This window comes from Canis aureus, chromosome 1 (assembly GCF_053574225.1).
Source record: "Canis aureus isolate CA01 chromosome 1, VMU_Caureus_v.1.0, whole genome shotgun sequence".
Taxonomy (NCBI): domain Eukaryota; kingdom Metazoa; phylum Chordata; class Mammalia; order Carnivora; family Canidae; genus Canis; species Canis aureus.
In genome coordinates this window covers 54,930,928-54,957,500 of record NC_135611.1, presented here as the reverse complement: position 1 = coordinate 54,957,500, position 26,573 = coordinate 54,930,928, and the positions used below count along the sequence as shown (strand labels likewise).

Here is a 26,573-nt window from a genome sequence, read left to right as displayed (position 1 = left end):
TTTCTGAATGCTCCGGTATCATATGTGAGACTATCGGAGATACTTTTCCCGTTCTTCACCAGCACTGAGCATGTGTGGGAGCTCATACACAGGTGTCTGTGTAAATTGCTCAGACACTGCTGCAGCACATGTAGCCAGCTCAGGGCTCAGTTGCCACCCTGGGAAGGGACAGGGAGACCCACACCTACCCCTGAGGCTGCTGAGGGAAGCAGATCAGCGTAGCTTCACATGCTCAGAGCAGGGGTGGTGCACCGGGAGATGTGGACTGGTCCATGCCCCATGCACCTTGACACACCTACACACAAACATACATGCACCTGCTGAGCAAAACCCAGCCTTGTGTGCCCGGCCCCAGGTACTGCTACCAGGTCATATAGTCTATTTCATTGTAGGATTTGTGCTTGTCTGTTTTCAGATTATGATGTAACTTGCTCTTGAGTTCTTCTTTAAGAATATTGATCAACCAGATGAACCTGAATCATAGGTTCCCTGCTGTGAAGTGTCTCCCTTGTGGAGAACCATCTAGTTCCACTGCTCGCAGCACCTCTCAGGCTCCTTCAGTGGTGGTGTCGTGTCTGTGCCCCAGGGCTGGCCACTCTCTTTGGGTTCATTAGATGTCCGTCAGACAGGTCTTTCAACTCCAGCACTGTTGAGGTTTGAGACTGGACAATTCTTTGGATGGAGGTTGTCCTGTGCACTGTAGGGTGGGAAGTAGCATCACTGGCCTCTACTCAGTAGACGTCACTGGCACCAACACTTCCCATCTCTCCTGACCATCAAAGCTGTCCCAGACATCAGGAGATATCCCCTAGGGGACAAAGATGCCCCAGTTGAGAACCACTGCTTTAGACACATCAAAATATTTATCTTTCTCGAAATTTCATAACTGCTCCCAGTGAAGCTAACCTGAGTCTCTTTGGGTTCCCTCTGTACATTTCCACAGCCTACCTTGGTGCTGACTTTGAATGCATCGGTTGGGGTACCCCCAGCCCATGTGCCAGAGTATGAGAACCCAAGGCAAACCATGGCTTATATTAGTTTTCCCTGGAAACCTTGGTCAGTCTCAGTATTGTTCAACACCAGACCAAAACTCTTACTATGTATAATGTCCCAGGAAAGCTCACTAGTAATGCCCTGATTTAATGAGATACTTAAGTACTGAGAAATTTCTTTTTGAGAACAGTAATACTAAAATGATCTCCTTTGTCCACAGGTGATAGAAAGGGAACCCTTAGAGGGGCGGGAAGTGAAGCCAAACAAAATAGAGAGACATATATGGGTTGAGGAAATACATAGCCTCACCGTCATCACCACCACCACTATCATCTTCATTACCAAGCAGCATTTATTGAACACTCATGTACGCCAGTGTTGGGTGTTCATAAATGGTTCAGCTCTTCCTACTGTGTTGCATGGAGAAGGACAATGTAGAAGGAAGAGCAGGCTGGAGGGAGAGAAACACAAAGGATGTGGATCCCGGGAGTCGTAGTCAAAGCTAAGATGTAATCACTAAGCAAATGTGTGCCCGTTGCTGGTTGATCCATAATCAATAGTTACATGATGCACAGAGTTTAGGATGGGCACCACCTTTATAGCAATGATTAATAGCTTTCTTATTTCACATGGCCTAAAATGTTTTTCCTTGAAATGGAATTTCATTCATAGTGGACTCAAGAAAGAAAGGAGAGAGGGTAAAGAGGATAGAACCAAAATAGGGAGAGAATGGTCTTTGCCAATGTGATTCTATCTTAAGAGATATTTTAGTTTCCATGATTATAAACTTTCATCCTGTTCTGTCAGATAAACAGCTCATATTTCAGAGCATTCTACTTTTCAATTTAGTTATGTTTGTCTACTTTCAGATTCTCTTAGGGACTCTCTTACTTCTGGTGTTTATGACTCATGTCTTAATTGATCACAGGCGGTCTGTTCTGTGAGCCCTTACCGTGCGAGTGTAGTAGCGCAGCCTTCAAACACCTCGACAGGCTGGAATTGTTAAAATCCTTTTAAAATTTTACTTTCAGAAAGCAAACCAAGAATATTAATAAAGGCTTAACTACATTCATTTCTTTAAGTTTGTAATTTCACTGCTGGTAGTGAGTGCATCATAAGGATAACTCCAAATCTTAGGAAAGCTTTTTTTTTATATTTTATATTTTTATTAGAGTTCTATTTGCCAGCATATAGTATAAAAAGCTTCCGCACAGCAAAAGAAACAGTCAACAAAACTAAAAGACAACCTACAGAATGGGAGAAGATATTTGCAAATGAAAAATCAGATAAAGGGCTAGTATCCAAGATCTATAAAGAAGTTATTAAACTCAACACCCAAGAAACAAACAATCCAAACATAAAATGAGCAAAAGACATGAACAGAAATTTCACCAAAGAATACATACACATGGCCAACAAGCACATGAGAAAATGCTCCGCATCACTGGCCATCAGGGAAATACAAATCAAAACCACAATGAGATACCACCTCACACCAGTGAGAATGGGGAAAATTAACAAGGCAGGAAACCACAAATGTTGGAGAGGATGCGGAGAAAAGGGAACCCTCTTACACTGTTGGTGGGAATGTGAACTGGTGCAGCCACTCTTAGGAAAGCTTTTTTGTGCATTTCAATATTACTTATAATAGCAGAAAATTGGAAATGTTTTAAGTGTCCAACAATAAATAAACATATTTTGGTAAATCCATATATAAAGTGATATTATGAAGAGTTTATAATCAGCATGAGAAGTTTTTATATTCTGTGAATGGTGAGTATATAAAACCATTATCTGTGTTTTTAAAAAAAACAGCTTCAAGAATGTAGTAGAAGAAAATCACAAATGTTGATTGTGGCTTTCTTTGGATAATGGGATTATGGATCATTACTTTGGTCTTTCTACTTTGATGTATTTCCCAAGATTTTCATAATGCAGAGGAAAAATACTGTAGGATAAATTTTAAAGGGATAGAGACAGTAGAGTCAAAATCAAAACTAAGTCCAATTTAATAAGATCATACAAAGTCCTGCACCAAGGCTGTTTTCTTAGACAGTTGATCCTTGACCAACACAGGGATAAGGAGCGCTGACCCCTGAAGGTCATCAAAAAATCCATATATAACTTTTGACTCCCCTCAAAATTAACTAATAATAGCCTGGTGTCGACCAGAAGCCTTAGGATATCATAAACAGTAGATTAACCTGCATTTTGTACATGTATTCCAAACTGTATTCTTACAATAAAGTAAGCTAGAGAAAAGAAAGTGTTATTAAAATCATAAGAGAAAATACATTTACAGTATAGTACCATATTTATTGGAAAAAGATCCACATGTAAGTGGGTATTTCACACCCATGGTGTTCACACCTGTGTCGTTCAAGGTTCAACAGTAATCTGAAATGACACGAAGACACAGACTGGGATCAATGCTGTGGCCCATGTCAGCTAGATTCAGTTTCCTATTTTCAAGGACAGGGTTTGGTGGCACTGCTGCCCTAGTACCTTTCTTCAGAAGGGGTTGGGTGTGCATGATTTTGTGGTAGTACCCTGGGATTTCAGGCCACTGCCTCCAGAGCCTGTGTCCTCAGGGCTTTTGCATGAGAGAAATCCATGCTCAGGGAAGGCTGACCCTCAATCCTGTCTTTATCACAGAGGCCATCCTGGCAAAGGTCCACTTATTATTTCAGTGTGAGGCAGCCTGTATTGGAGATGTTATTGGGGCCATCGTGTTTTTACCAGATGTTGTAGATGGACTGAAGTCATTCTGTCCTGGCCCCCTCCATAGCACCCACCAGAGAAGGACAGGGTCCTCAAATAACCTCGTAGAAGGTGTCCAGCCCAACTGCCATTCCCTTCGTGCCCCTCTTTGTGTGTCCACGATATGCAGCACCTCTTGCTGCAGTCCAATACTTCCTGTGTTTATCACCTGTCCACCTCCCCAGTGAACTTGGAGCTCCATGAGGCCATTCTGCTCACTGATGTACTCAAACCATGTTGGACAGCACCTGTGCTTGATGGGTCAGGATTTTGAATGGATGAATGAACTGTGGTTGCATGTTGCCCATCTGGGACTCTCTGCTATTAGATCCGGTAGGTCTGAACACTTGCTCTCCCTGTTCTTTGTTATTCCGCAGTTTGAGATGCTCACGGGATCTCTGCCGTTCCAGGGGAAGGACAGAAAGGAGACCATGGCCCTCATCCTCAAGTGAGTACAAAACACCTACCCTTGGAGATCCATCCAATACTCGTTAGCACCTTCTGATATCAATACCTTCAGTCGTGGAAACCTAGATCATTAAGTAGGCATTAGCAATAACCATAATAAACATTCTGGGCATTTTAATTACAATGGAGAGTGAATGGGATCGCCAGGTGATCCTGACAAGTCTTGCACCACAGATAACATTTTCCATCAGTGAAAATTGCATATGATGTCCAATGACAGGGATTTTCGATGTGATGATTGATGATGACCTTCACAAACTACAGATTTGAGGGACTGCAGAGAGAACACTAGAGTGGGAGTTCCCTTTCTTTTTCTATCTCTTGACCCCCGTTCGTGTGGGTACCCATGCTCTTCTGCCTGACCCTGGCAGGAATCAAAGTTACCCATGTGACCGAATACAAATTTTCTGTTCAGTTCTCACGAAGAATCATTTACCATGCAAATGGATTTTGCTCTTAGGATCCTAGAAATAAGTCTACACCCAGCGTCTTGCTATAAGCCCTTAAATGTTAGCAGGCTCCATCTAAGCACGATGTCAGAAGGGAGACATCTGGGAGGAGAAAACAGGAGCATTGCTGGGAATGGGGAAGTGGCTGTGGAACAGGTGGATCTCAGCTCCAAATTGAGGTCCCCTGCTAGACAAGGGCATGGACTTCCTGCACCTGAAGGACAAGCCATAAAGCAGCTGGTCCTCACAATCAGCTTTCTCAAATGCTGCAGATGGACAGGTCACTTTTATGAAAGTGAGAGTCCTCTAAAAAGCTTACGTTTTTGTAGATTACACCATTGTATAAATGAAAGGAGAGGAATTAGTGGAGGAAACCTCATAGGATTTGCTCAGTGTCTTCTGGTATCAGATTACCTTCATTGTGGGTGACATATCTATGGCTACAGTCTGTTATTTTTGCCTTGGTTACCCCTCTTTCTCTTAATTTTAAGGGGGAACAAGATCTTTACTTGTTCCAGGAGTGACTGAACATTTCTGAAGGAGCAGCACCAAACTGTTGCCCCATGGATCCTAAAGCATGATCTGAGGACCTCTGGAGACCTAAGACCCTCCTGGGAGCTTGGAAGCTCCTCCTTTACCAGATTTTTTTTTTTTTTTTGCAGTTATTTGAAGAAGTTAGATTACTGGATTTTTTTTTTCATCATGATAAGTGTCCTCTTTAATCCCCTTTGCTTATTTCCCCCATCTCCCTACCTACCTCCCCTCTGGCAACATCAGTTTGTTCTCTAGAGTTAAGAGTCCGTTTCTTGGTTTGTCTCTCTCTGTTTTTTCTTTGCTCATTTGCTTCATTTCTTAAATTCTACATATGAGTGAGATCATATAGTATTTGTCTTTCTCTGATTGACTTACCTCACTCAGCATAATACTCTCTAGCTCCGTTCAAGCCTTTGCAAATGGCAAGATTTCATTGTTTTTATGGCTAAGTAATATTCCACTATATATGTACATATATATATACACTACGTCTTTGTCAGCCATTTATCAGTCAATGAACACTTGGGCCCCTTCCATAGTTTGTCTGTTGTGGACATTGCTGCTATAAACATTGGGGTGCATATATCCCTTTGAATGACTGTTTTTGTATTCTTTGGGCAAATACCTGTTAGTATCACTGCTGGATCATAGGGTAGCTCTATTTTTAACTTTCTGAGGACTCCATACTGTTTACTAAGGTGGCTACACCAGTTTGCATTCCCACCAACAGTGTAAGAGGGTTCCCCTTTCTCCACATCCTCCACATCCTTGCCAACACTTGTTGTTTCTTATGTTTTGGGGTTTAGTCTTTCTGACAAGTGTGAGGTGACATCTCATTATAGTTTCGATTTCTTTCCTTGATGATGAGTGCTGTTGAGCATCTTTTTATGTGTCTGTCCACATCTTGGTGTCTTCTTTGGAGACATGTCTGTTCATGTCTTCTGCCCATTTTTTTCATTGGATTATTTGTTTGGGGGATGGTGATTTGTATCTGTTCTTTATATATTTTGGATACTAACCCTTTATCAGATAGTCAGTCACAGATATCTTCTCCAATTCAGTAGGTTGCCTTTTAGTTTTGTTGGTTTTTTTCCTTCACTGTGCAGAAGACTTTTATTCTGATGTAGTCTCAATAGTTTACTTTTGCTTTTATTTTCCTTGCCTGAGCAGATGTATCTAGAAAAATGTTGCTAGGGCTGATATAGATGCTCTCTTCAAGGGTTTTGATGGTTTCAGGTCTCACATTTAGGTCTTTCATCCATTCTGAGTTTATTTTTGCATATGGTGTAAGAAAATGATCCAGCCTCAATCTTCTGCATGTGGCTGCCCAGTGTTCCCAACACCATTTGTTGCAGAGACTGTCTTTTTCCCATTGGATACTCTTTCCTGCTTTGTTGAAGATTAATTGGCCATATAATTGGGGGGTTATTTGTGGGTTTTCTATTCTGTTCCATTGATCTATGTGTCCGTTTTTGTGACAGTACCAGACTATCTTGATCACTACCACTTTGTAATATAACTTGAAATCTGGAATTGTGATGCCTCCAGCTTTGTTCTTTTTCAAGATTGCTTTGGCAATTTGAGGTCTTTTGTGGTTCCACACAAATTTAGGCTTATTTGTTCTAGTTCTCTGAAGTCCCAGATTTTCTTCATAGTATTGCAACAGATTGAACACAGAGGTGAGTAAGAGTATCTGGCTATCGGGGCGCCCGGTGGCTCCATCAGTTGAGTGATGGACTCTTGGTTTCAACTCAGGTCATGATCTCAGGGCCCTGGGATCAAGTCCCACATTGGGCTCCACATTCAGCATAGAGTATGCTGAAGTTTCTCTCTCCCTCTCCCCAACCCCTGCGTGTGTTCTCTCTCTCTCTCTCTGATAAATAAATCCGTCTTAAAAAAAAAAAAAGACATCTGGCTGGCTTTCATCTAACCCAGAAGAGATTCCCAAAATGTAAACAGTAGCACTCTTCAAGCCAAAGCTTTGGTTGTTATTTTGGAAAACAGAGTTCAGTTGCATTAAAAATGTTACTTCTATTAATGGGATTTTTATTATTTATTTTTAATGTTTGTATTATTTTTTAAGCAAATTGTTAAAAAGCTATTATAAAAATGTCTGCCATATAACCCACATAAACAGAAGCTCTTTGATGGCCTAAATAATTTCTAAAGTGCAAAAGAGCCCTAAGACCAAAAAGCTTGGGTGCTGCTGCCCTGGGTCACATTGATTCGATCTGTCTGTCGATGCTGACCAAGCAGGATCCTCAAGTGCCAGAGAAAACTCTGGTTGTCCTTGTCATTTCACACCACACCTGTGCTTTTCAGAGCCAAGCTGGGCATGCCGCAGTTCCTCAGCATGGAAGCCCAGAGTCTGCTGAGAGCCCTCTTCAAACGGAACCCGTGCAACCGACTTGGTAAGAGCCCGCACACCCCAGGGACTGTAGGCGCTGCTTCCCCACCCCGCTATGCTTTTGTCTGGCTACACGTTTGTCCAAGTTCACTGAAAGCAAAGGTCTTGCCAGGGGTGCAAATACTCTCCCATGTCCCAGATATATGGATCCCCAAAACACAGTCCCTGGCAGATATTGTAAGCTATTTTCTGAAAGTCACTATTTTTACACAAAATGGTAACACTTTTTTCTACTCATTTTACTTGCCTTTTAGAACCTCATAAACAGGACAAAACAGCTGAAAGCTGCTTCTTATTTAATCCCTCTTTAGTTAATAAATGTCAACCTGTTTTAAAATCAAGATTTACATGAGTGTTAACTAAGTACTAACCCATTTTCAGAATAATTCTTTACAAAAGGTTTCCCCTAGATGCTTTTCAGTGGTGCTTCTCCCACAAATGAAGTGTTGTATAGACCTCCCCTAGGTCACACAGCTGCTGAATCGCCCTTGTCCATGCGTGGGTTTTCATTCCTCATTGTCACCGGCGCTGGTGTGCGTGCCCAGTGTAGTGACACGAGACCACTGACGAGGTAGATCCATCAGGGCGGGAGCAGGTGCCCCACATGGTGCCAGCTGCGTGCGGAGCTGGAGGGCAATGAGATAAGGCTCCGTCTTTCTGCCCAATGGCAGCAAACACTAGAGAGCAGAGTGGAATAGGCGGGCCCTCCTATTCCCTGAAGTCCTCCAGAGAGCAGATGGTGCAACATTTTAACACTTTGGCAAAACCCATCAACACTTTAAACTGTATACAACTCTATACCAAGAAATTTTACTTCCAGAAGGCTATCCAGTGTATAAGTTACATGTATAAAAAATGCTTATTGATAATCTCTCTTTTTTGCGAAGACCTGGAAATAAGGTAAATGTCGATCAGTAAGGACACCATTAGGTAAATTATGGCACATCCATACCAGGCCTAAGGGCAGCCATTTAGATGAGGGTAAATGGAGGGGCGGGGGGCACCTGGTTGGCTTAGTCATTGAAGCATCTGCCTTTGGATCAGGTCATGATCCCGGGGTCCTGGGATGGAGCCCCAAGGTCAGGCTCCCTGCTCAGCAGAGAGTTTGCTTCTTCCTCTGCCCCTCCCCACCCAATCGCCCATTCAGCTCACTCTGTCTCATACACGTTCTCTCAAATAAATAAATAAATAAATCTTTTAAGAAATAGAAATAAATAAATGGGACAAGCTTTCACCAGGTGTCTCCACCAGGGCACAGGGGACATCTCAGCTGGGTAATTCTTTCTTGCAGAAGACTGTCTCGTGCCATAGGATGTTTGGCAGCAACCCTGCCCTCTCCCTAGATGCCTCCCTCCCCAAGCCATAGCAAGCTGAGCTATGTCTAGAGTTGCCCCTGGGAACAGTTCCCCCCCACCACTCACCCCTACTAGACCCACTGCTCTGTCAATCCTGGCTGGAAAGATGCCCAGGATCTATCTAGTTGCATAGATGAGTTGCTGCAGAGTCTAAACGCATCCCGTGGGGGGACCTGTACCCATTTTAAAACACAGTAGGTGTCTGCAAGCAAGTGTGGAGAGCCCCACATGGACCCAGCCCCTGACACCCAGCGCCTGACACCCTGGCACAGGCCCCCAGATGGTGACTGCCAAAATGACCATCATCAAATGACTTTTTTTTTTTTTCATCAAATGACTTTTATTAAAGACCCGCCAGCATGATAATTGCACACATCTTAAGGGGCGCCCCTAACAGAGCCCCAGAGGTCAGACACTAAGGGCAGGCACTCCTCATTCTGCCAAAGGCCCTCTCAGGACAGCAGCTCTGGTCACTGGGCTGCTGAGCCGGCAGGTGCCAGTGGGGACAGCAGAGAGCCTGGAGGTCTGGGAGGGGGTGCATGCCAGGCTCCAGAGCCGGGTTTACACCATGCTGACATGCAAGGGCTGGGGTGGGGTGTATAGGTCTGGTTTTCAGTCTTGAGGAACCTTGAGGGCCTCACAGAATTCCCTCCACCTTGTTGTCACTGGGCACCACAGTGAAGTCCCAGATGGGCCCCAAAGACACCAGCCAGGAGTCGTGATGGGCCCTCGTCCTGGCTCCATCAGAGAGGCACTGCTCCTATAGATGCCTGCACCACACCCCTGCGTTAGGAAACGCCGCTTGCACGTTTCCTGGCCCTGTGCGCTGTGTGCGCCATGTGCACCTCCACACACAAATACCAGCTCGGGAGAACCTCCTCGAATCGACGGCCTCCCCATATTCATCCCGGGGCTCCCACAGGCAAGGCCCTCATGTCACATGTCCTGCGATGGGGAGGGTTACAGGGACAGTGGGAGCACTCGACCCCAGGAACACAGACAGGGAGTAAAGGGCCCCACGTCTGACCTCCATCCTGGAATTGTCTTGTGATTTTGTCAATCCCCTGTCACCTGGCCTGGGGGCCTCCCCAAGATAGCAGACCGTCTCCTTGGTCACTGTGCTTTCTGGGGACAAGGTGCACAGACTTCTTAACTGTTACAGCGCATTTTAAGACCTGGAACCAAGCAGTAAACATGTCCCTCAGCTCAGTGTGTTCAACGTCACCCCCTTGTATTTATCTCTAAGAGTCACAAAGACCATAACTGTTTTTCTATTTCTGATGTGACTCTCCTCATCATGAATTAATTGATGACCTTTCATTAATGTCTCCGTCTCTGTGGAAGTGGCCCCGAAATAATCCCTCCCTGTCCAAGGCCAGCCTGTATTGCGGCTTGGCAGGTCTTAACCCACAGAGCACCTGCCTCAGAGCCTGGAGTGCCCAGAAACATCGCTGCAGGTCATTTCTACTCCTTTACGAGCCCCTTCCCCTTCTCCCCCGTCCCCCACCAAGCCCACACAGGCAGAGTCCCTGTCTTGTTTTGTCAGTCTTCCAGATGCCGGGTTCCAACACCTGGACGCCCCTGTATTTCATTCTGTAACTCCTTCCCAAGTGCTCTACCCCCAGCCAGCATGGGCACAGCCTCTCTGCACAGCCCGGGAGGCAGGGGGGAGGTCAGCTCTCCCACTCCGCTGCCCCATCGGTTCTTTAACCAACCAGCTGAACAGCTCACTTCTCTTCCCGGGCCTCGGTCCCCCTGGAGAGAACGGTAGTGTGCATGGAGCACTGCACTAAGAAAATCATTATCTCATTGAAACCTGCACAACAGTGCTTCAAGGTAGGGAAAAGGAGACACTTAGATTTGCTTATGAGAGAGGTGTGTCCATAAGAATTACTTGTAGTTGCAAAGTACAAAACGCTTAAGCAACTTAAAATGATTTTACCCAATGATTTAATTCTTTAAAGTGCAGTTTATTTTTCTTGCAGTAACAAGTCATATGGCCGTAGAGGATTGTAAGCGTTGGCTCGGCAACCAAACTATAGTTATCAAAAGCCCAGGTCTGCTTATCTTTTTATTACCACCCTTAGTACATTGCCTTTTCATCTTCATGAGTGGTGCCTTGTGATCACAAAGTGGCTGCCACAGCTCCAGGCATCACATTCAGTTGAAAGGAGGAAATGGATGAGGGCAGCTGCATCTGTCCCTTTTATCAGGAAGCCAAAGCTTTCCCAGAACGCTGGGACTTCTCTTTACTTCTTGCTAAGTAGAAACTGTCACTTGGCGCTTCTAACTAAAAGGAACATGGGAAAATAAGTATTAGGATAGAAGGAATAGGAGATTGGGAATGGTTGTCTTATTAGCCAACCTCCAGGATCGGCTGCGGGAGGTATTCGATAATGGGTGAGCCGACCTGAGGGAGGGTCTGTGCCTGGCCGACCTTTCCCCAACTCCTCAAACCCTATTTCTCACTCCTTTCAGCAGATCTTAGGGACCCATTAGTTAGGAAGGAGAGGGACTATATGGTATGTAATCTAGAAATAATACATATGCATATGGGGCTCCCCAGTGCTTCCTAGGCTCTGGCTCTGGTGACACAGTGGAACAAAACCATGGTCCTCGCTCTCACAGGGCCTTTAGCACAGCAGAAGATGCTAGCATTAGCCAAGGAAGTGGCAAATAGAAAGAGAGAGGTATAAGGTGGAGCTCACTGGAAGGAGAGAGAGCTTTGCAGGAATGTGGACACTGGCAAGTGTGCACCGGGGAAGGGGAGTTTGTGAGGAGCCCCGGGTGGCAGCACCGGGCAGAGGGCAGAGGGTCGCAATGCCAGGACCGTATCCCGCCTGGCACTTACTTGCTGAAGTGACCTGGAGCAGATGTCTGCACCTCTCTGGGCCACTTTCCCTATCCGTGGATTGAGGGTGATGGCAATACCTCCTTCACAGTGTGGTTGGAAAAACCTAAAGAGCTAGAACAGTGCCTGACACACAGGACATGCTTTAATGTGTCTGACAAATCCATGAAAAGCAGAGATCACCGGAGCCCCAAGATCTGTGGTGAGGGATCGTGTCTACACCTCTTGGCTGCACTGCTTCCTACTAACTGGACCATTGTCGTTCTCTCCTGCTTGGCTGTGGGACAGAACAGAGAAAAGTTATCTGATGCACAAGTACCGATCCACTGCGACTCTGGGAAAAACAAAACAGACTATCGTTTTATGGGATGCATTTTAATAGACATTGTTAAACCTTCTCCTGAGATCATTGCAAAAAAGAGTCCGTGTTTGACCTGTGTCTGGAGAGCCCTACGTTCCCTGACAGGAAAGCATCAAGGTGGCCTGCTGGGTCCTGAACTCAACGGGAGGGAGCGCAGGGTCTCTCCACCCACTGGGAAGGGGGACGCCAGCGCGGTTGCCCTCTGAGGCCCTGTCCAGGGTGTTCCACCAGGAACCTTGCCCACGGCTGAAACTTCTCTTTCGGTGCCGAGTTTGTGCTGCAAAGGTCTGTGCAGTCCCTGCCCTGTCGTTCTCAGACGGAGATCTGGGCACGTGGTGAATTGTGACTGTGCGAGCATGTGTGAAAATCAGAGGCTGGCGAGGGGAGCAGACGTGGCACCTCCTCCCCATCCCCGGTTCCCTCTCAGCGGAGCCCCGGCTGCCACCCGTTCCCGCCCAGGGGAGCCTGGCTGCGGGTCCTACCCCACCAGACGTCCCCGCGGGGACCCAGACTCAGAACAGAGGGATGAAGACATCGGACCCATCCGTTTGCTGAAACACACATGAGACCAGAAGCGAGTCACACTGGTCTCCTGAGGCGCCTGAAGACTTGTGCCTGGAAGTCACTGTCCTTTCAAACACCGGTGCATTAGCTGGAGAGGATTTGTCACCACGCGCCGCCTGGTGAATGACACTTGGGGAGGATCCGTATTTTCTCTCCCTCTGCTCTGGAAGAAGGAGGTGATTTTCTAAATAATTTATTCTTTTGTCTTAGAATTTAATGTCACAAAAGTCACAGTTCTCTAACCCAAAGTATCATTTTGTTATTTAGTTTAAATCACTGATGAGAGAGGAAGCTGGCTTCTCTCATTAAGTGTATGGGCTTATGTCATCTTAGAAGAGCCTGGCCCAGCGGCCCAGCGGAGCCCCCAGGAGGCATGGCTGTCGGCCCATCTGCGGCCAAAAACTGCCCCTCAGATCATCCCCAAAGGGGGTCCTGCAGCCTCCAGGAGCAGTTGGCCCGCCCTTGGAGGATACACAACAGAAGATGTCCAGACTCAGCATAAAGAAGAAACTGTAGTTGGGATTATTATTAGTCATACGACTTTCCCTGGGGACGTAACTGAATCTAATTGTCCCCAAATCCTCTGCCGTAAGGAGGGAAATCACATTGCATAGATGCGTCTTGGTCTGCACAGGCAGTTGGGTCCTTCTGTCCTTTCCATTTGCTGGGAACCTTACCCTTGGCCATCAAATAGCCCCCGGCCATTCAGGGGGCTCAGAGGGCATCCCCCTTCCCGCCCCCCACCGCTGCTGATCCTCACACGTAAGCCAGAACCTCTGTCTCTTGAATCCTACTCTGTCGAAGCAACCTGGGCCCCCAGCCCACCCCAGGCACCCTACCCCATGGCCGGCCCGCATTGGTGCTGGGAAACAACAAACCCCCTGCACGTCCCCCTGCACCCCTCCTGGCGCCTCCCCTCCCACTGAGCGCCCCCCTCCCCGCCGGGAGGCCCACTCCCAGGCCTCACACCGGCCCCACGTCCCCGCTGCCCCACTAGCTCCGCCCCTCACACAGGAGTGGAGTTCCCAGCGGGTTCAGCCAAGCCCACTTGCATGCTGGGGGTAAAACAATAAGCTGGAAACGATGAGGGGCAAACAGATAAGGGTGACTGCAGCAAAGGGTGAGACACTCAGTGGCTGTCCCATCCCACTGATGAGCTTCCTGAGCCCACAGAACAAAGTGCCATGGACCATGCGCTTACCCCAGAGACGTAATGTCTCCAGCTCTGGAGGCCCGAGTCCTGCATCAGGGCATGGGCAGGGTGGGAAGGAAAATCCCGGGCCTCTCTCCCAGCTCCTGGGGGCTGCAGGATCCTCGCTGCTCACAGGCTTCCAGAAGCACCAGCCTCCTCTCTGCCTTTACCTTCACTGGCATTCTCCCTGTGTCTGTGTCTGCGTCCCAAGTTGCCCCCTTTCCACAAGGATGCCGGTCAGGTTGGGTGGGGGTCCCCTCCTCCCCCGCCCAGGATGCCTTCATCATAACTAGCCATATCTGCGGTGTCCCCACTTACAGATAAGGTCACGTTCTGAGGTTCTGAGGGGTCAGAACACCAGTACAAGAATTTCAGAGGGACATCCTCCAAGGGCAGGTGCACAGAAGTGTACACCTGGAAGAAAGAGCAAAGGTGCCTCTGCTTGACCTCTGACACTTTGCAGATGAAGATGCCGAGGCCCCTCCTCCACCATGGCTTGCAGGAAGGCCCCGCCACGGCCACCAGGTCTAAAGCCAGTGGCACTTCTGCCTCAGTATCCCCCGGAATGTCCTCACTCAAGACTCTGAATCTAGGTCTCTAACCTGCTGCTGACTAGAGGTATTCGCTGCTTGGCAACCGAGCTGTGTATACCTGAGCAGGTGCCGGTGACGCGGGCAGATGGTGCTGGCAGCCTCCAAGGGGAGCTCCAGTCCTCGGCCTTGGGCCTAACAGGCAAACCTGCAAACCGGAAAAGCCAGTCACGGCAGGTGTGCAAGGGCAGGGTGCTGCAGGCAGAAGGCGGGAGGGACAGAGCCATCAGAGCTGGCAGTCCCGGAGGGCGAGGTGCGCGGGGGGAACAGGCAGTTTCCTGCGGGGCGAGCAGCGAGCTTCCACACTTCACGGACCTCGGGAGTCTTGGAGCGCCACTTGTGTTCATTCCCACTGTGACTTTGTGCGGAGGCACGACAGCTGACGACTCTGAATTAGGCGAGGGTACAACTCATTGTATGATGCGACCCTGTGCTAAGTATGTCGGTGGCCCCCAAACAGCTGCTGTTCCCGGGAGGGGGTCAGAGGGCAAAGTTGCAGAAGACCGGCGAGGGGCATGCGTGATCTCTGTGCCTGAGGGGGGCGCTGGAGGAGGTGGTGCAGGCCAAGCAGGGGCTGCCAGGGCATCCCTGGAGGGGTCCCCCTGAAGGGCGCAGCCAGAGGATGGTCTCACTGTGCTCTAGAGAAAGCCTCTCGGGGCTTGTGTCGCTGACAGGTTGGTCCACAGAGGCCAACGGGGAGATGGAGGAGGGGGTCAGGCGTGCTCTAAGAGGGAGGCCTGGGGAGATGAGTCCCTGGGCTGGGCCTCCGTGTCCTCATCTCCACCCTCGAGGTGCCTTCCAGGTGTGACACTCCTCACTCTGAAAGATTCGCAAGTCCAGGAGGTCAAGGACAAGCTTGAGCCCCGCCCCCACACTGGCATCTGTGTGCTCAGGCCAGGGTGGCGCCCTGGTGAGGTCCGGGCCGAGCCCTCCAGAACCTCAGGGTGCGCCTCTGGGCTCAGGAAGGCCACCAGTGGTGGCCGTTCTTGTGAATGGGTTTGCAGAGCAGGGCAGAGAGTAAACGCCTCTCCAGCGAAGTTGGCCTGCTTTCCAGACCTTCCCGAGGGATGGAAGATTAGGATGGGTGCTAAAAGGGAGGAAACCCATTCTCCAGGGTTTTTCAAAGCTGACAGCTCTCTACCTCGTCATCCCTCGTGAGCCTCTGTGTCTTCCTAGAGGACCTTCTAGGAGATTCTCAGACGCCCAGAGGAGTATGTGGCAGAGAAAGGAATGAGGTGCACTGGTCCATATAAAATAGCACAGCTGTGTAGACCACATCAGATCCCATCTCAGGCACACCTGTCGGCACGGAGCCACCCACTAGCAGGGGATTTTCTGTGTTTCTTGTTTCTGTTCTACTCCCCAACGTTGGTCTCCCCAAGACATGCTTTATAGGCTGGTCTCCGAGGTCCCATCCTGGGTCACATCAGCAGCTGGCCAACCTCTGACAGCTTGGTCAAGAACAAGGCGCGGTCGGCTCACACCAGTGTCCTCCGAGACACAGCCCAGCAAATGTTTTAAACACTGAACAAATGAAATTTCAAAGGGACAGCAAAATAGTTTCGAGACTATGAAAAATAATGTGTAGATTGCATGTGAGTGAATAAGACATAAAAAACAGACCTCGTGTTCACCTGCCCGACAGGATAGCCTGGATATTACAGGTGTGCCAGTCGGTGGAGTTCGAGGAAGCAAGGATGGTAACCGAAAGTAAGCGTGTTCTGAACACGTGCCGGGAATTGGACATAAGGGTCACCTGGACGGCTCAGTTGGGGAAGCATGTGACTCTTGATCTCAGGGTTGTGAGTTCGAGCCCCACGTTGGGGGTAGAGGTCACTTAAAAAAATTAAAATTTAAAATTAAAAAAAAGGGGGCACCTGGGTGGCTCAGTGGTTGAGCGTCTGCCTTCGGCTCAGGTGGTAATCCTGGGGTCCTGGGATCGAGTCCTGCATCCGGCTCCCCAAAGGGAGCCTGCTTCTCCCTCTGTCTGTGTCTCTGCCTCTCTCTTTGTGTCTCTCATGAATAAATAAATAAAATCTTTAAATAGAATTTAAAAAACAAATGATAATAAAAATTTAAAAAGAAAAGAATTCTAGATGGATGCCGTGTGGCACCAAAACAACAGAGTGACTACTTCAGAGGCATCTCAGGGGCCCCAGGGATGAAACGTTCCCAACACTGTCTGTGGAACTGAAGAAACAGTAGAAATATTAGGGGCAGATACCGAAACCTTTTGAGACTAAGTTACTGAGAAGGTGGAAGCCCAGTGCTGATGGACCCCACGGTGAAAGTGTTCACCTTGTCAACGCTGTGAGCAGCGGAGGGCTGGACGCACCCGGTGCTGAGCACGGGAGGAGGGCACACTCACCGTGACCCGTGGACGTAAGGAAGGGCCGCCTGGATGAGAGATCACACCCTCACCCCGCGTGCAGGAGTCTGAGACTCGGGTCCACGTGGACACGCCCTGTGATACGCCCATTTGCCAACGGGCCACAGGTGACTACATGTTCCTACTCCCGAGAGTCGACTGTGAGCTCCCAGAGCTACTGCTCCATTGAACTTCTCAACTCATCTTTACCTGGCGTGGAGGACGTGAGTCACCTGCCTAAAAAGAGAGAAGTACCCCCTCTGTCCCCAACATCTCCGCCAGTAAGGATGTGCCCTCACCAGCTCTGTGTGAAGGGACCAATCGAAGCCCTCCGCGTGGGGCAGGGGGAGATCTCCACGGCATCAGGTCAGAGCCCGCAGCACCCAGGTGTGACCCAGGCATCTGCACAAACCCTCCCTGACTTTCCCAGCCCCCAACCCTGCTCAACCCTGCCCGACTGGCTCTGCTGTTCAGTTGACGTAAGAAGGGGTCATGGATACAAAGCGGCCTGCTTGACATGTCTCGGGAGAGGATAAATAAGACTAGATCCAAAACAATGACCGTGTGTGGTGTGCGCACAGGGGACGGTGAGGTAGCCCCGAAGAACCGTGTGCAGAAGAACTTTTCCTTCCGTTTCACATTTTCCTCCTTTTGGAACGAACACCTATAATTTTTTAGCAATAACCCAAGTGTTAATTAATTCACTGTCGACTGTTTGCTGAGGCTTCAAAGCACAAACATGGGATAAAAATCTCACTGCAGCAGAAGAAAGAAGGTGCAGATAAAAATGTGCTGATTGGGTATCCGAGAAAACCCAGCACAGAACTCGGAGTCACACCCAAATCTGTATTTCCGTTTGTGTCTCACTTGGTTCAAATCCCTGCAGACCGTGTATTTGCAAATGACGGATGAGGGTGAAATGCAACAGGTACAAGATGCAAAGCAGATTCTTCAAAGAAATGTAGCGATGAGTCCCCCTGCAGGTGCCTGCACCCTTGGGCTCGGACGTGTGTGCTCGAAGTGCCCCCCGCCAACCGACCCATAGGGCTTCTGGCAGCCCGGCAGCACTCACCAAAGAAAGAGCTGGGAAGCAGTGCAGATCCGGGGTGGGGTTTCCTTCCACTTTAATCCTCAGGACCAGGAGGATTTTTGAGCTCAGAGTTCTGGTCTTCATCAAAGGGGATCGGCGATGGGCTGACGGGAGCCAGTGCTGGGAGTCAGAGCGCTGATTTGTTCTGCACGGTTTTCTACAGCAGCCGTCTGGGTACCCGTCACAGGCTGCTAGCTGCTGGGATCAGATCCGGGAACAAGGGAGCCAGACTCGGAAATCCAGAGAGGTCTTCAGGGGGAGGTCCTCGAATATAGAACCCATTTCCCTCTACTCGCGCCAATACCTGTGACACCAGACCTGTGGGTTTTCCACATGAGCGAAGTCTTCACTTCCCAGGAGACACCAGCTCGGTGTCCTACGATTCACTTCAGCTCTGGCTCTAACCACCCGGAGGTGGCACAGTCCCACTAGATGCCCCACTTCAGATGCCAGTCCCCCGCCCAGGGCGTCACCTGTGCTCCCCACCAACCAGCTATACATCAGGAGTTTCCGAGCCCCCTTCTGTGGGTCTGATGATGTGCTGAAACAGCTCACAGAACTCAGGAAATCATTTCACTTTCTTTTACCAGTTTATTACAAAGGATGTTTTAAAGGATACAGATAAAGAGGTACCTAGGGTGAGGTCTGAGGGAGTCCCCTTGGAATTTGGGATGTGCCACCACCCCCCACCAGCACATGGATGCATTTTTGTTCATCAGCTCAGAAACTCTCCAAACCCTGATGTATGGGGCTTTCACAAGGGTTCCACTACTTAGGCGTGCTCCATGAAATCACGGGGGGTTGGTGATGGGCTCCACCGCCAGCCGTCTCCCCTCCCTGGAGGTCAGAGGTGGGGCTGAACTGTCCCACCTTCTGGTCACGTGAGTGGTGCCCACGACCACGGAAATACCAGGAAAGGGCAGTCAGGGGATTAGGATGTGAAAGCATCCAGCCCAATCCAGGAGGACTTCAGTTCCTGGGATCCCAGCACCCTGGATGGAGGACTCCACCCGACTTCCCAGGCCCTGACAGTGTGGCTGGATGGGCAGTGCCAGGGTGGCCACAGCACCTTGGGGTGGCTCCCTGGTCCTCTACACACCTTCCTGCTCCTGCTCCTTCCCATAGCAGCCAGCAGCCACCACCAGCCACCTTTCTGGGGTGCTGGCTGAACAGGGAACCCCTGAACCAGGCCTTGACCTGCAGAGCTCAGGGGGGGGTGCAGAATCGGGAAGTCTATGTCTCACAAACCGAGTGACACAGAACCCCCTTCCCCAGGCTTGGGACAAGAGCTGGCTGGAGACAGCCCAGCCCCCATGGCCTGCTTCCCCTTCCCACGTCCCCAAGCCCCCAGTGCCCTCCATCACCCACTGAGGCTCCTCTCCAGCCTCCCATCCTGGAGAAAACACGGAGCTCTTAGGGCCTCGGGATTTTGGTTTCTCTGGACTAATAGACTTATTTTTAGAACAGCATTGAGAGAAAAACAGAACAGCAAGTACAGCAAGTTCCCATGTATGCCCCCCACCCCCTAGACAGTTTGCCCAAGCCCTGAAGTGGTGTCAGTGCCGTGCACTTTGACAATGGATGCACCAGCGCTGGCCTGTGTGCTTCAGGCAAATGTATAATGACGTCACCATGTGGGGCAAAACATTTCCCTGCCTGAGTCCTCTGTTTTCTGCAGATTCGACCTTTCCCCCAACCCCACCCCCCACCCGGCCTTGGGATTTAATGTACGCAGCAAAGTGAAAAGAGAACTAACAAACCCAGCAGAACTATTTATAAGCAGTCTCCAGGGCCCCGGGCGGCCCCGGGGGTGGATGCCAGTCTCTCTCTGGGTTCTGTCCCGCTGGAAGCAGCCTCTCCAGGTCCTGGCTCTCTTCCTCTCCCTGTAAACCCAGAGCCATCTAACAGGGCGCTCTGCACTGTGGCCTGCCCTCCTGCTGCTTCTGCTCGTTCTCCTTCTTCTGGAAGGCCAGGCTGAGCTAGGATTAGTAGGTACGAGAGTGCAGCCAGGGGGCAGGAGCTGCAGGGCTCAGTCGGGAGAGCATGTGACTCTTGATCTCGGGGTTGTGAGCTTGAGCCCCAGGTCAGACACGGAACCTACTTGGATGGATGGATGGATGGATGGATGGATGGATGGATGGATGGATGGGATGGATAGATGATAGATAGATAGATAGATTAGATAGATAGATAGATAGATAGATAGATAGATAGATAGATAGATAGATAGATAGATAGATAGAAGGGCACCTGGGTGACTCAGATAGTTGGGCATCTGCCTTTAGCTCGGGTCATGATCTCCAGGTCCTGGAATCGAGTCCCATGTTTGGCTCCAGGCTCAGTGGGGAGTCTGCTTCTCCTCCCTCTTCATCTCCTCTTGCTCATACTTTCTTTCTCTCTCTCTGTCTCTCTGTCTCAAATGAATAAATAATTTTTTTAAAAGATACATAGATATATGCATAGCTACATACATAGACAGATAGACCGATGCACACATGCACACATGCAGCCAGGCTGTGATGGGCCTCAGCTCCCCCTCCGAGTTTCCAGGCACCTCCACACCTGCAGCAGAAAGCTTCCAGCCTGCCCCACCCCTGCCCTGGCCCTGTCACAGCCCTACAGAGCTGTGGAGGCAGGGAAGCAGGGGAGAAGGGGCCCCTTCCCTCAGGAAGAAGGCATTGGGAGCTGCTCCGGGCACCCCCCACCCCCCTCCAGCCCCTCGCACTGCTGTGCCAGAAGATATCAGAGGTCAGGAAACCAGGAGTTTGTTCTGATGCTCACCTCTGCTTTGTCCTCCGACAGGTGCTGGCATCGACGGGGTGGAAGAGATCAAGCGGCATCCTTTCTTTGTGACCATAGACTGGAATGTGAGTTGCACAGTGCCCACTGCCCTGCATGATGGGGAGGTGAGGTGGAAGGTGCACCAGCTTGGTACAGACCAGGGGTGACCGCAGCCCTGTCACCTGGAGCGGGGGCCTGCCTCAGGAGCCCTCTGAACAGGCTGGCATTTTATAGGCACAGACCAGAGACCCCCTTCCTGCAGTGCCAGGCCGAAAATCCCTTTAGCACTTGGCCCTTTGGAGGCAGGTTGAGATGACCCTGCTGCTACTCCCACCTGCTGAGGACAGAGCAGAGATCACCTTCCACCCAGTAACAGGCTGCAGGAGCCCCTCAGGGCACCGGGTCACTGGGCTGCCAGTTCTCTGGGTCTCTGGGCCCCTGGGCCTCTGTGTCTCCAGGTTGCTGGGTCTCTGGGCTCTTGGGCTCCTGTGAGTCTCTAGGCTGCTGAGCTGCTGGGTCTCTGGGCCCTTGGGCCCCTGTGGGTCTCCAGACTGGGTCTTGGGGTCTCTGGGTTCCTGGGCCCTATGAGTCTCCAGGCTGCTGGGCTGCTGGGTCTCTGGGTCTCTGAGTCCCTGTGGGTCTCCAGGCTGCTGGGTCTCTGCGTCTCTGAGTCCCTGTGGGTCTCCAGGTTGCCAGGCTGCTGGGTTTCTGGGTCTCTGAGTCCCTGTGGGTCTCAGACTGCTGGGCTGCCGGGTTTCTGGGCTCTGGGTCTCTGGGCCCCTGGGCCACTCTGGCTCTCCAGGCTGCTGAGCTGCTGGGTCTCTGGGTCTCTGAGTCCCTGTGGCTCTCCAGGCTGCTGAGCTGCTGGTTCTCTGGGTCTCTGAGTCCCTGTGGGTCTCCAGGCTGCTGGGTCTCTGGATCTCTGGGTCCCTGGGCCCCTGTGGGTGTCCAGGCTGCTGGGCTGCTGGGTTTCTGGGTCTCTGGGCCCCTGTGGGTCTCCAGGTTGCTGGGTCTCTGGGTCTCTGGGCTTCTGGGCCCCTGTGAGTCTCCAGGCTGCTGAGCTGCTGGGTCTCTGGGTCATTGGGTCTCTGAGTCCCTGTGGGTCTCCAAGCTGCTGGGTCTCTGGGTCTCTGGGCCCCCTGTGGATCACCAGGCTGCTGGGTCACTGGATCTCCAGGCCACCGGGCCCCACTGCACAGTGCTCCTTAGTGCTGAACCGCTGGCATCTCGAATTCCGTACCGCTTTCCCAGTCTCTCTTTTGGGGCTCAGGCCCACACAGCTACCCCTTCTTACAGAGCCATTAAAGAAAAAAAAATCCAACTGTTAAAGACAAAGTTATTGGTGACACTTGTTAGTGACATAAGGAAGACTTATGTCGGGATGAGTTCAGGGACCACGGGGACAGGGTCTGCAGTAGGAGAGAGATGGGGCTCAACTCTGGCTAGCTGGGGCAGTGGGATTTATAGCCAGGGGGCAGGTGGAGGGCCATGGTTGGAAGGCCACCGGGAGGGGCTCTGGCTGAACCGACCCCCCCGGACTTCTGCTGTACACAGGCCTGATGCCCAGATGCCACCTGGAGGGAGGGGCCCATCAGACGTAGGCCTCTGGCTCCAGTTCTCCAGGTGGTTGCCAAGATGCCGCTTGGAGCTGGATGCTGGCAGAGGAGTTCCGGACCCTCACCCCGACCAGCCTCTCGGAGCCGCCTCCTAACCCGTCAGCTTGGGGACGGTGCCTCTGAGCGGCCGCGGCTGTGCTTTGTGTGTAACGAAGGCATCCCCCGTGGATGCCAGTGTCTTCTGGTCCTTTCCTTCGGTTCACACAGCAGGCACATTCCGAGGTTTCTTTTCTGGAGCTCACAGATTAACCTCGGGGGATCTTAACAGAATGTGAAATACATATATTTATATATGAATGTCCCCTGCAGAACAGAGGCCGTCGGCTTCTGTTATTTTCTGTCACCTGAGCGAGTTCCAGCAGCAGGTGGCTCCGTGGCCAACCGCCCCCGGCCCCCCACGGTTGTTACCTCCGAGAAGGTGCTGACATCAGTGCCGTAGGGGACCAGCTGTTCCCGGACCTTCTGACCTTTCCCGACCTCCCTTCTCCCCCTGTGAAAGTGGACCAGCAGGGAGAGCACAAGCTTCCTTAAAACCCCCTTCTGCCGTTCCGATTATGGAGCTTTTACGAGGTTTGGTTTCTTTTCAACGGCGAGACGAGAGAAGCCCTCGAGATGCTGGCACACCTGTGACCTCCCCGCCAGGTACACAGGCCTCGTTAAAGGGCCCAGTCGACATCAGCTTGCATTTAGAAAAGTGGAAACAAAGACATCAAAGCCACGACCTGCCTGTGAAATCTCTTCTCCCTTCGCTTACTGAGATGTGAGCTTATAAGGAGCCCGGTCGCCCTCAACTCACACACAGGCTCCTAAAGATCTTTGTCGGTGGATCATTCACGAGTCCCACCCAGCACAGAAGCTCTGCTGTTCGTGTGTGGTGATGAGGCCTCAGGCTGTGTGCTAGCCCCAGAGGCCAGCGCCACACCAAGGGCAGGAGTCCCACAAGCTGGGGCACAGTCCCCTCTGCCAGATGTTGTCCCTTCCGGGCACAGGCACCAGAGCAGAGCTGCATACCCCCTTCTCTTATTATGCACTGTTGCACATACTTGGCCACGCTGTTGACCACGTTTCAGGCACCTCCCGGATGTGGGGACAGAGCTGGCCGTGACACCCTGGGCTTTGCCACGGGGTCCAGAGAGAGAGGCAGGAAGGGGAGGACATGCACTGAGTCATGGAGAGAAGGCTGCGCTGTGAAGAGCACCACGGAGGGGAGGAGGCAGGGAACCGGAGCTGTGCCGTCCACGCCAGCCTCTCAGGCCTCTTCTGCGGAGCACATGGGCCCACATGTCCCTAAGCACTCCTGAGATCTCTGAAAAGCCTGTCCCACCTGAGCCACCCTTCTAATACCACCGCTCCTCACCCAGTGCCCTGGCCCCCTGACCTTCCTCCATCCCTGGCTCCTCATCACCTTCCAGTGCATCATGTCCCCGCTTCATGGTGTTCTCAGTCCCCATCCCCTGCCCCCGGGATGGAAGCCCCAAAAGCTCAGGAGTCACTGCCAATGTTGCCTCTGAGACAGGCTGGGGCAGAGGAGGCACTCGATGAATAGTGGGTGAGCGAGGGAGCAGGGGAGCAGGCGGGAGAGGCTCTCGGGGCAGGAACACCACAGCCCCTGCCTACACCGACGAGAAAACAGGAGAACTGGATCGCTGGGGCAGAGTAGGGGAGCTGGCCGCGTGGTGTGGGAGATCTGAGGGCTGCAGCTGAGAGGGTGGGAGGCCCGGCCACACGGCTCCGGGGACCTCTCGACACAGCCACCTGGAACAAGAGGAGCTGCTGGCAAGTGCTGCAGACAGATGCTTCTCTCAGCCAAGACAGGGCACCCCTGAAGGAGTGGCCATGCACAGGGGAGCCAAGACAACTTTATGAAACGCTTCGAACTTTCATAGCACGATGATGACCTTGAGTGTGCTCTGCAGGTTGAGCTCGTGTGCATCCCAGAAAGCCCAGGTCCGCGTGAGCTCTGAGCAGAGGCCAGCTTCTTTCTGCAGTGTTAGGAGCCGTGCCCGGTGAGAGTCCAGCCACGATACCGGCCTCGGTGTGCACGGCTCATCTTGTCTCCACACATGGGGCCAGGTCCCTGCAGGGCAAACGTGGTCATGGGATTTCTGCACCAAGAATGTGGCATTCTGCTTTATTTCAAAGTGATTGGAACTAAAACAGAGGACGGGAAGTTTCTCTTGTTGCTTTTAGCATTTTGTTTCATTTTGCTTCTGAGAGAGGCCCTTCGGATTCATGGGGACCAAGCATATGTGCTGTCACTTCCATATTTGCCCGAGGCTGACGAGGGAGGGACAGAGAGATGGAAGGATCGCACTCCATCCCAGGCCCTGAATGAAAGCAGCCAGTCAGTGGTTAAGGGAGAGGAGCTCTGAGTCACCACTTTTGTGCAAATTCATGTATTTCATAAATGATACTTGGCGCTTGGCCGTGTCCAGGTGAGCGAGCAGGGTGTCCGCACTATAGCAATGGAAAGACACAGCTGTCCCCAAGCTGCTCATCATCCGACGGCTGCACGGTCCAGCCACAGAAGAGGTGTACCGTGGAGGCGTCCCGTCGGAGAGAGGACCGCCGCAGAGAACGCGGGCAGGCCCGGACATCTGGGGGGAGATGCAACTAGCCAAGCCCTCCTGGGGACCACAGCCTTCTCGCAGCTGCCAGGGGCCTCCCGGGGCCCCCATCGCCACCCTCCCTCCCCACCCCCAAGCCGTGAGTCTTGGTGTCCAGCGTGGCTCCCCGTCGCCCACCTGGCAAGTGGCAGTCTGAGAAAGCAGACACGAACATGCGAGGCATCTGGGGAGTAATGTTACTAACTCTGTGTCCAGACGTGCCCGTTCTGTTTCGGCAGCTTAGATAAGCAAACCACAGCAGAGCAGCGTCTGCAAAAACTCTGACTACCAGGAGGCATTCCCTCTGCCCGGCAGAGGCTCGTGAGGACGACGCAGAGCCACTTCCCTGACCTGCCTGAACCCAGGGCCTGCCTCAGGATCTGCCCTGGAAAGTGCAAGGGTATTTATTCCACTTTCTGCTTCTCTCTGTGACCTGAAACTGCCAGCAGCAATTTTCAGGTGACCTGCAGGAGCGGAAGAAGTCCACCCAAGGTGCAGGTGAGGCCACTGCCCCAGACCGTCCTGCTCTACTGTTCACCTGTCTGCAAAGCCGAACAGGTGAACGTCTGCTGCGGAGCAGACTTCATGAAAGCTGATCTGTCTCACGAGACAAATGAAACATGACAGCCCCCAAGTCCTGCACCTACACCACGCAAACTGCCCATAGCTGCACGGAAGTTCCACACCACAGGCCCCGAGGAAGACACGCAGCGTGGCCTGGCACCCCACTGCCCTCCGACACCTGCTGACCAGCCTCCGGTTTCCTGGCCGAGCCTGGGGCCCTCACCGTAACTGTTCAGAACCCGATATCGCGACTACTTTTATGAATGCTGGCAGCTTGTGCTGGTGTCGCTCTGTTTGCATTTGTGACCCTTCCAAGGGTACCAGCAGTGGTCACTCTGCGGTGGGAGGGTCTCCCGTGAGAAACCAAGGCACGGGGCAGGAAGAAGAGAGCCCAGGGCCCGTGGGCTAACTGGCAGCGTGACCCAAAGTCCCCACCTTGCCAGACATGTGACCAGAAGTTGCAGACAGAAGTCTTCTCGCCCACAAGACTGTGCAGAGGGGAGTTTAGGGGTTCGGTTCCCAGGAGCGGTTGGCTACTGGCCAGCATCTCGGGGCCTGTGTCAGAGGGTGAGGGGGCTCCTCCCACTGCCTGCTAGAAAGATTTCTATCAGTTTATTCCCACATTAAATACACCAGAAGAGCTTCTCCTTTCAAGGAGCCCGACAGGACTCTTTGTTCAATGAATAACCGCCTCTCAGTTCAGCAGTTTTATAAATACAGATACTTTGGCTGGAACTGCTTTCAGCGAGGGGTAAGCTGTGTAGACAGAGTCCTGCTGCGTGGACCACAGACCCATCAGATCCCCCAGTGGCGGGGTGGGGGAACCTGGAGCCATTTGATTTCTCCCTGTTACCCCTGCCAGGCTAGCATCAATTCCACATTATTTCTGTGTTGCTATTTCAGGAATAATCTATAGCTCACTGTGTGCCCTTTCCTAATTGGAGAATGTTAATTTTGAGATGCCTAGAGCCAGAGCTGCCTGCAGAAAGCAGATGTTAGGTCTGTGACCCCAGGCTAGAAGCAG

At 51.3% G+C, this 26,573-nt stretch overlaps 1 protein-coding gene across 7 annotated transcripts in view; it reads left to right on the top strand.

Moving 5' to 3' along the window:
• The window catches only part of RPS6KA2 (ribosomal protein S6 kinase A2), a 344,859-nt gene that overhangs the window by 281,417 nt on the left and 36,869 nt on the right, over nt 1-26,573 (top strand). For all 7 annotated transcript variants that reach the window (XM_077899684.1, XM_077899685.1, XM_077899688.1 and 4 more), the window contains 3 exons: nt 4,131-4,201; nt 7,527-7,615; nt 20,785-20,849. In XM_077899684.1, coding sequence (XP_077755810.1) covers nt 4,131-4,201; nt 7,527-7,615; nt 20,785-20,849 — 225 coding nt within the window. The remainder of the gene's footprint in view (nt 1-4,130; nt 4,202-7,526; nt 7,616-20,784; nt 20,850-26,573) is intronic.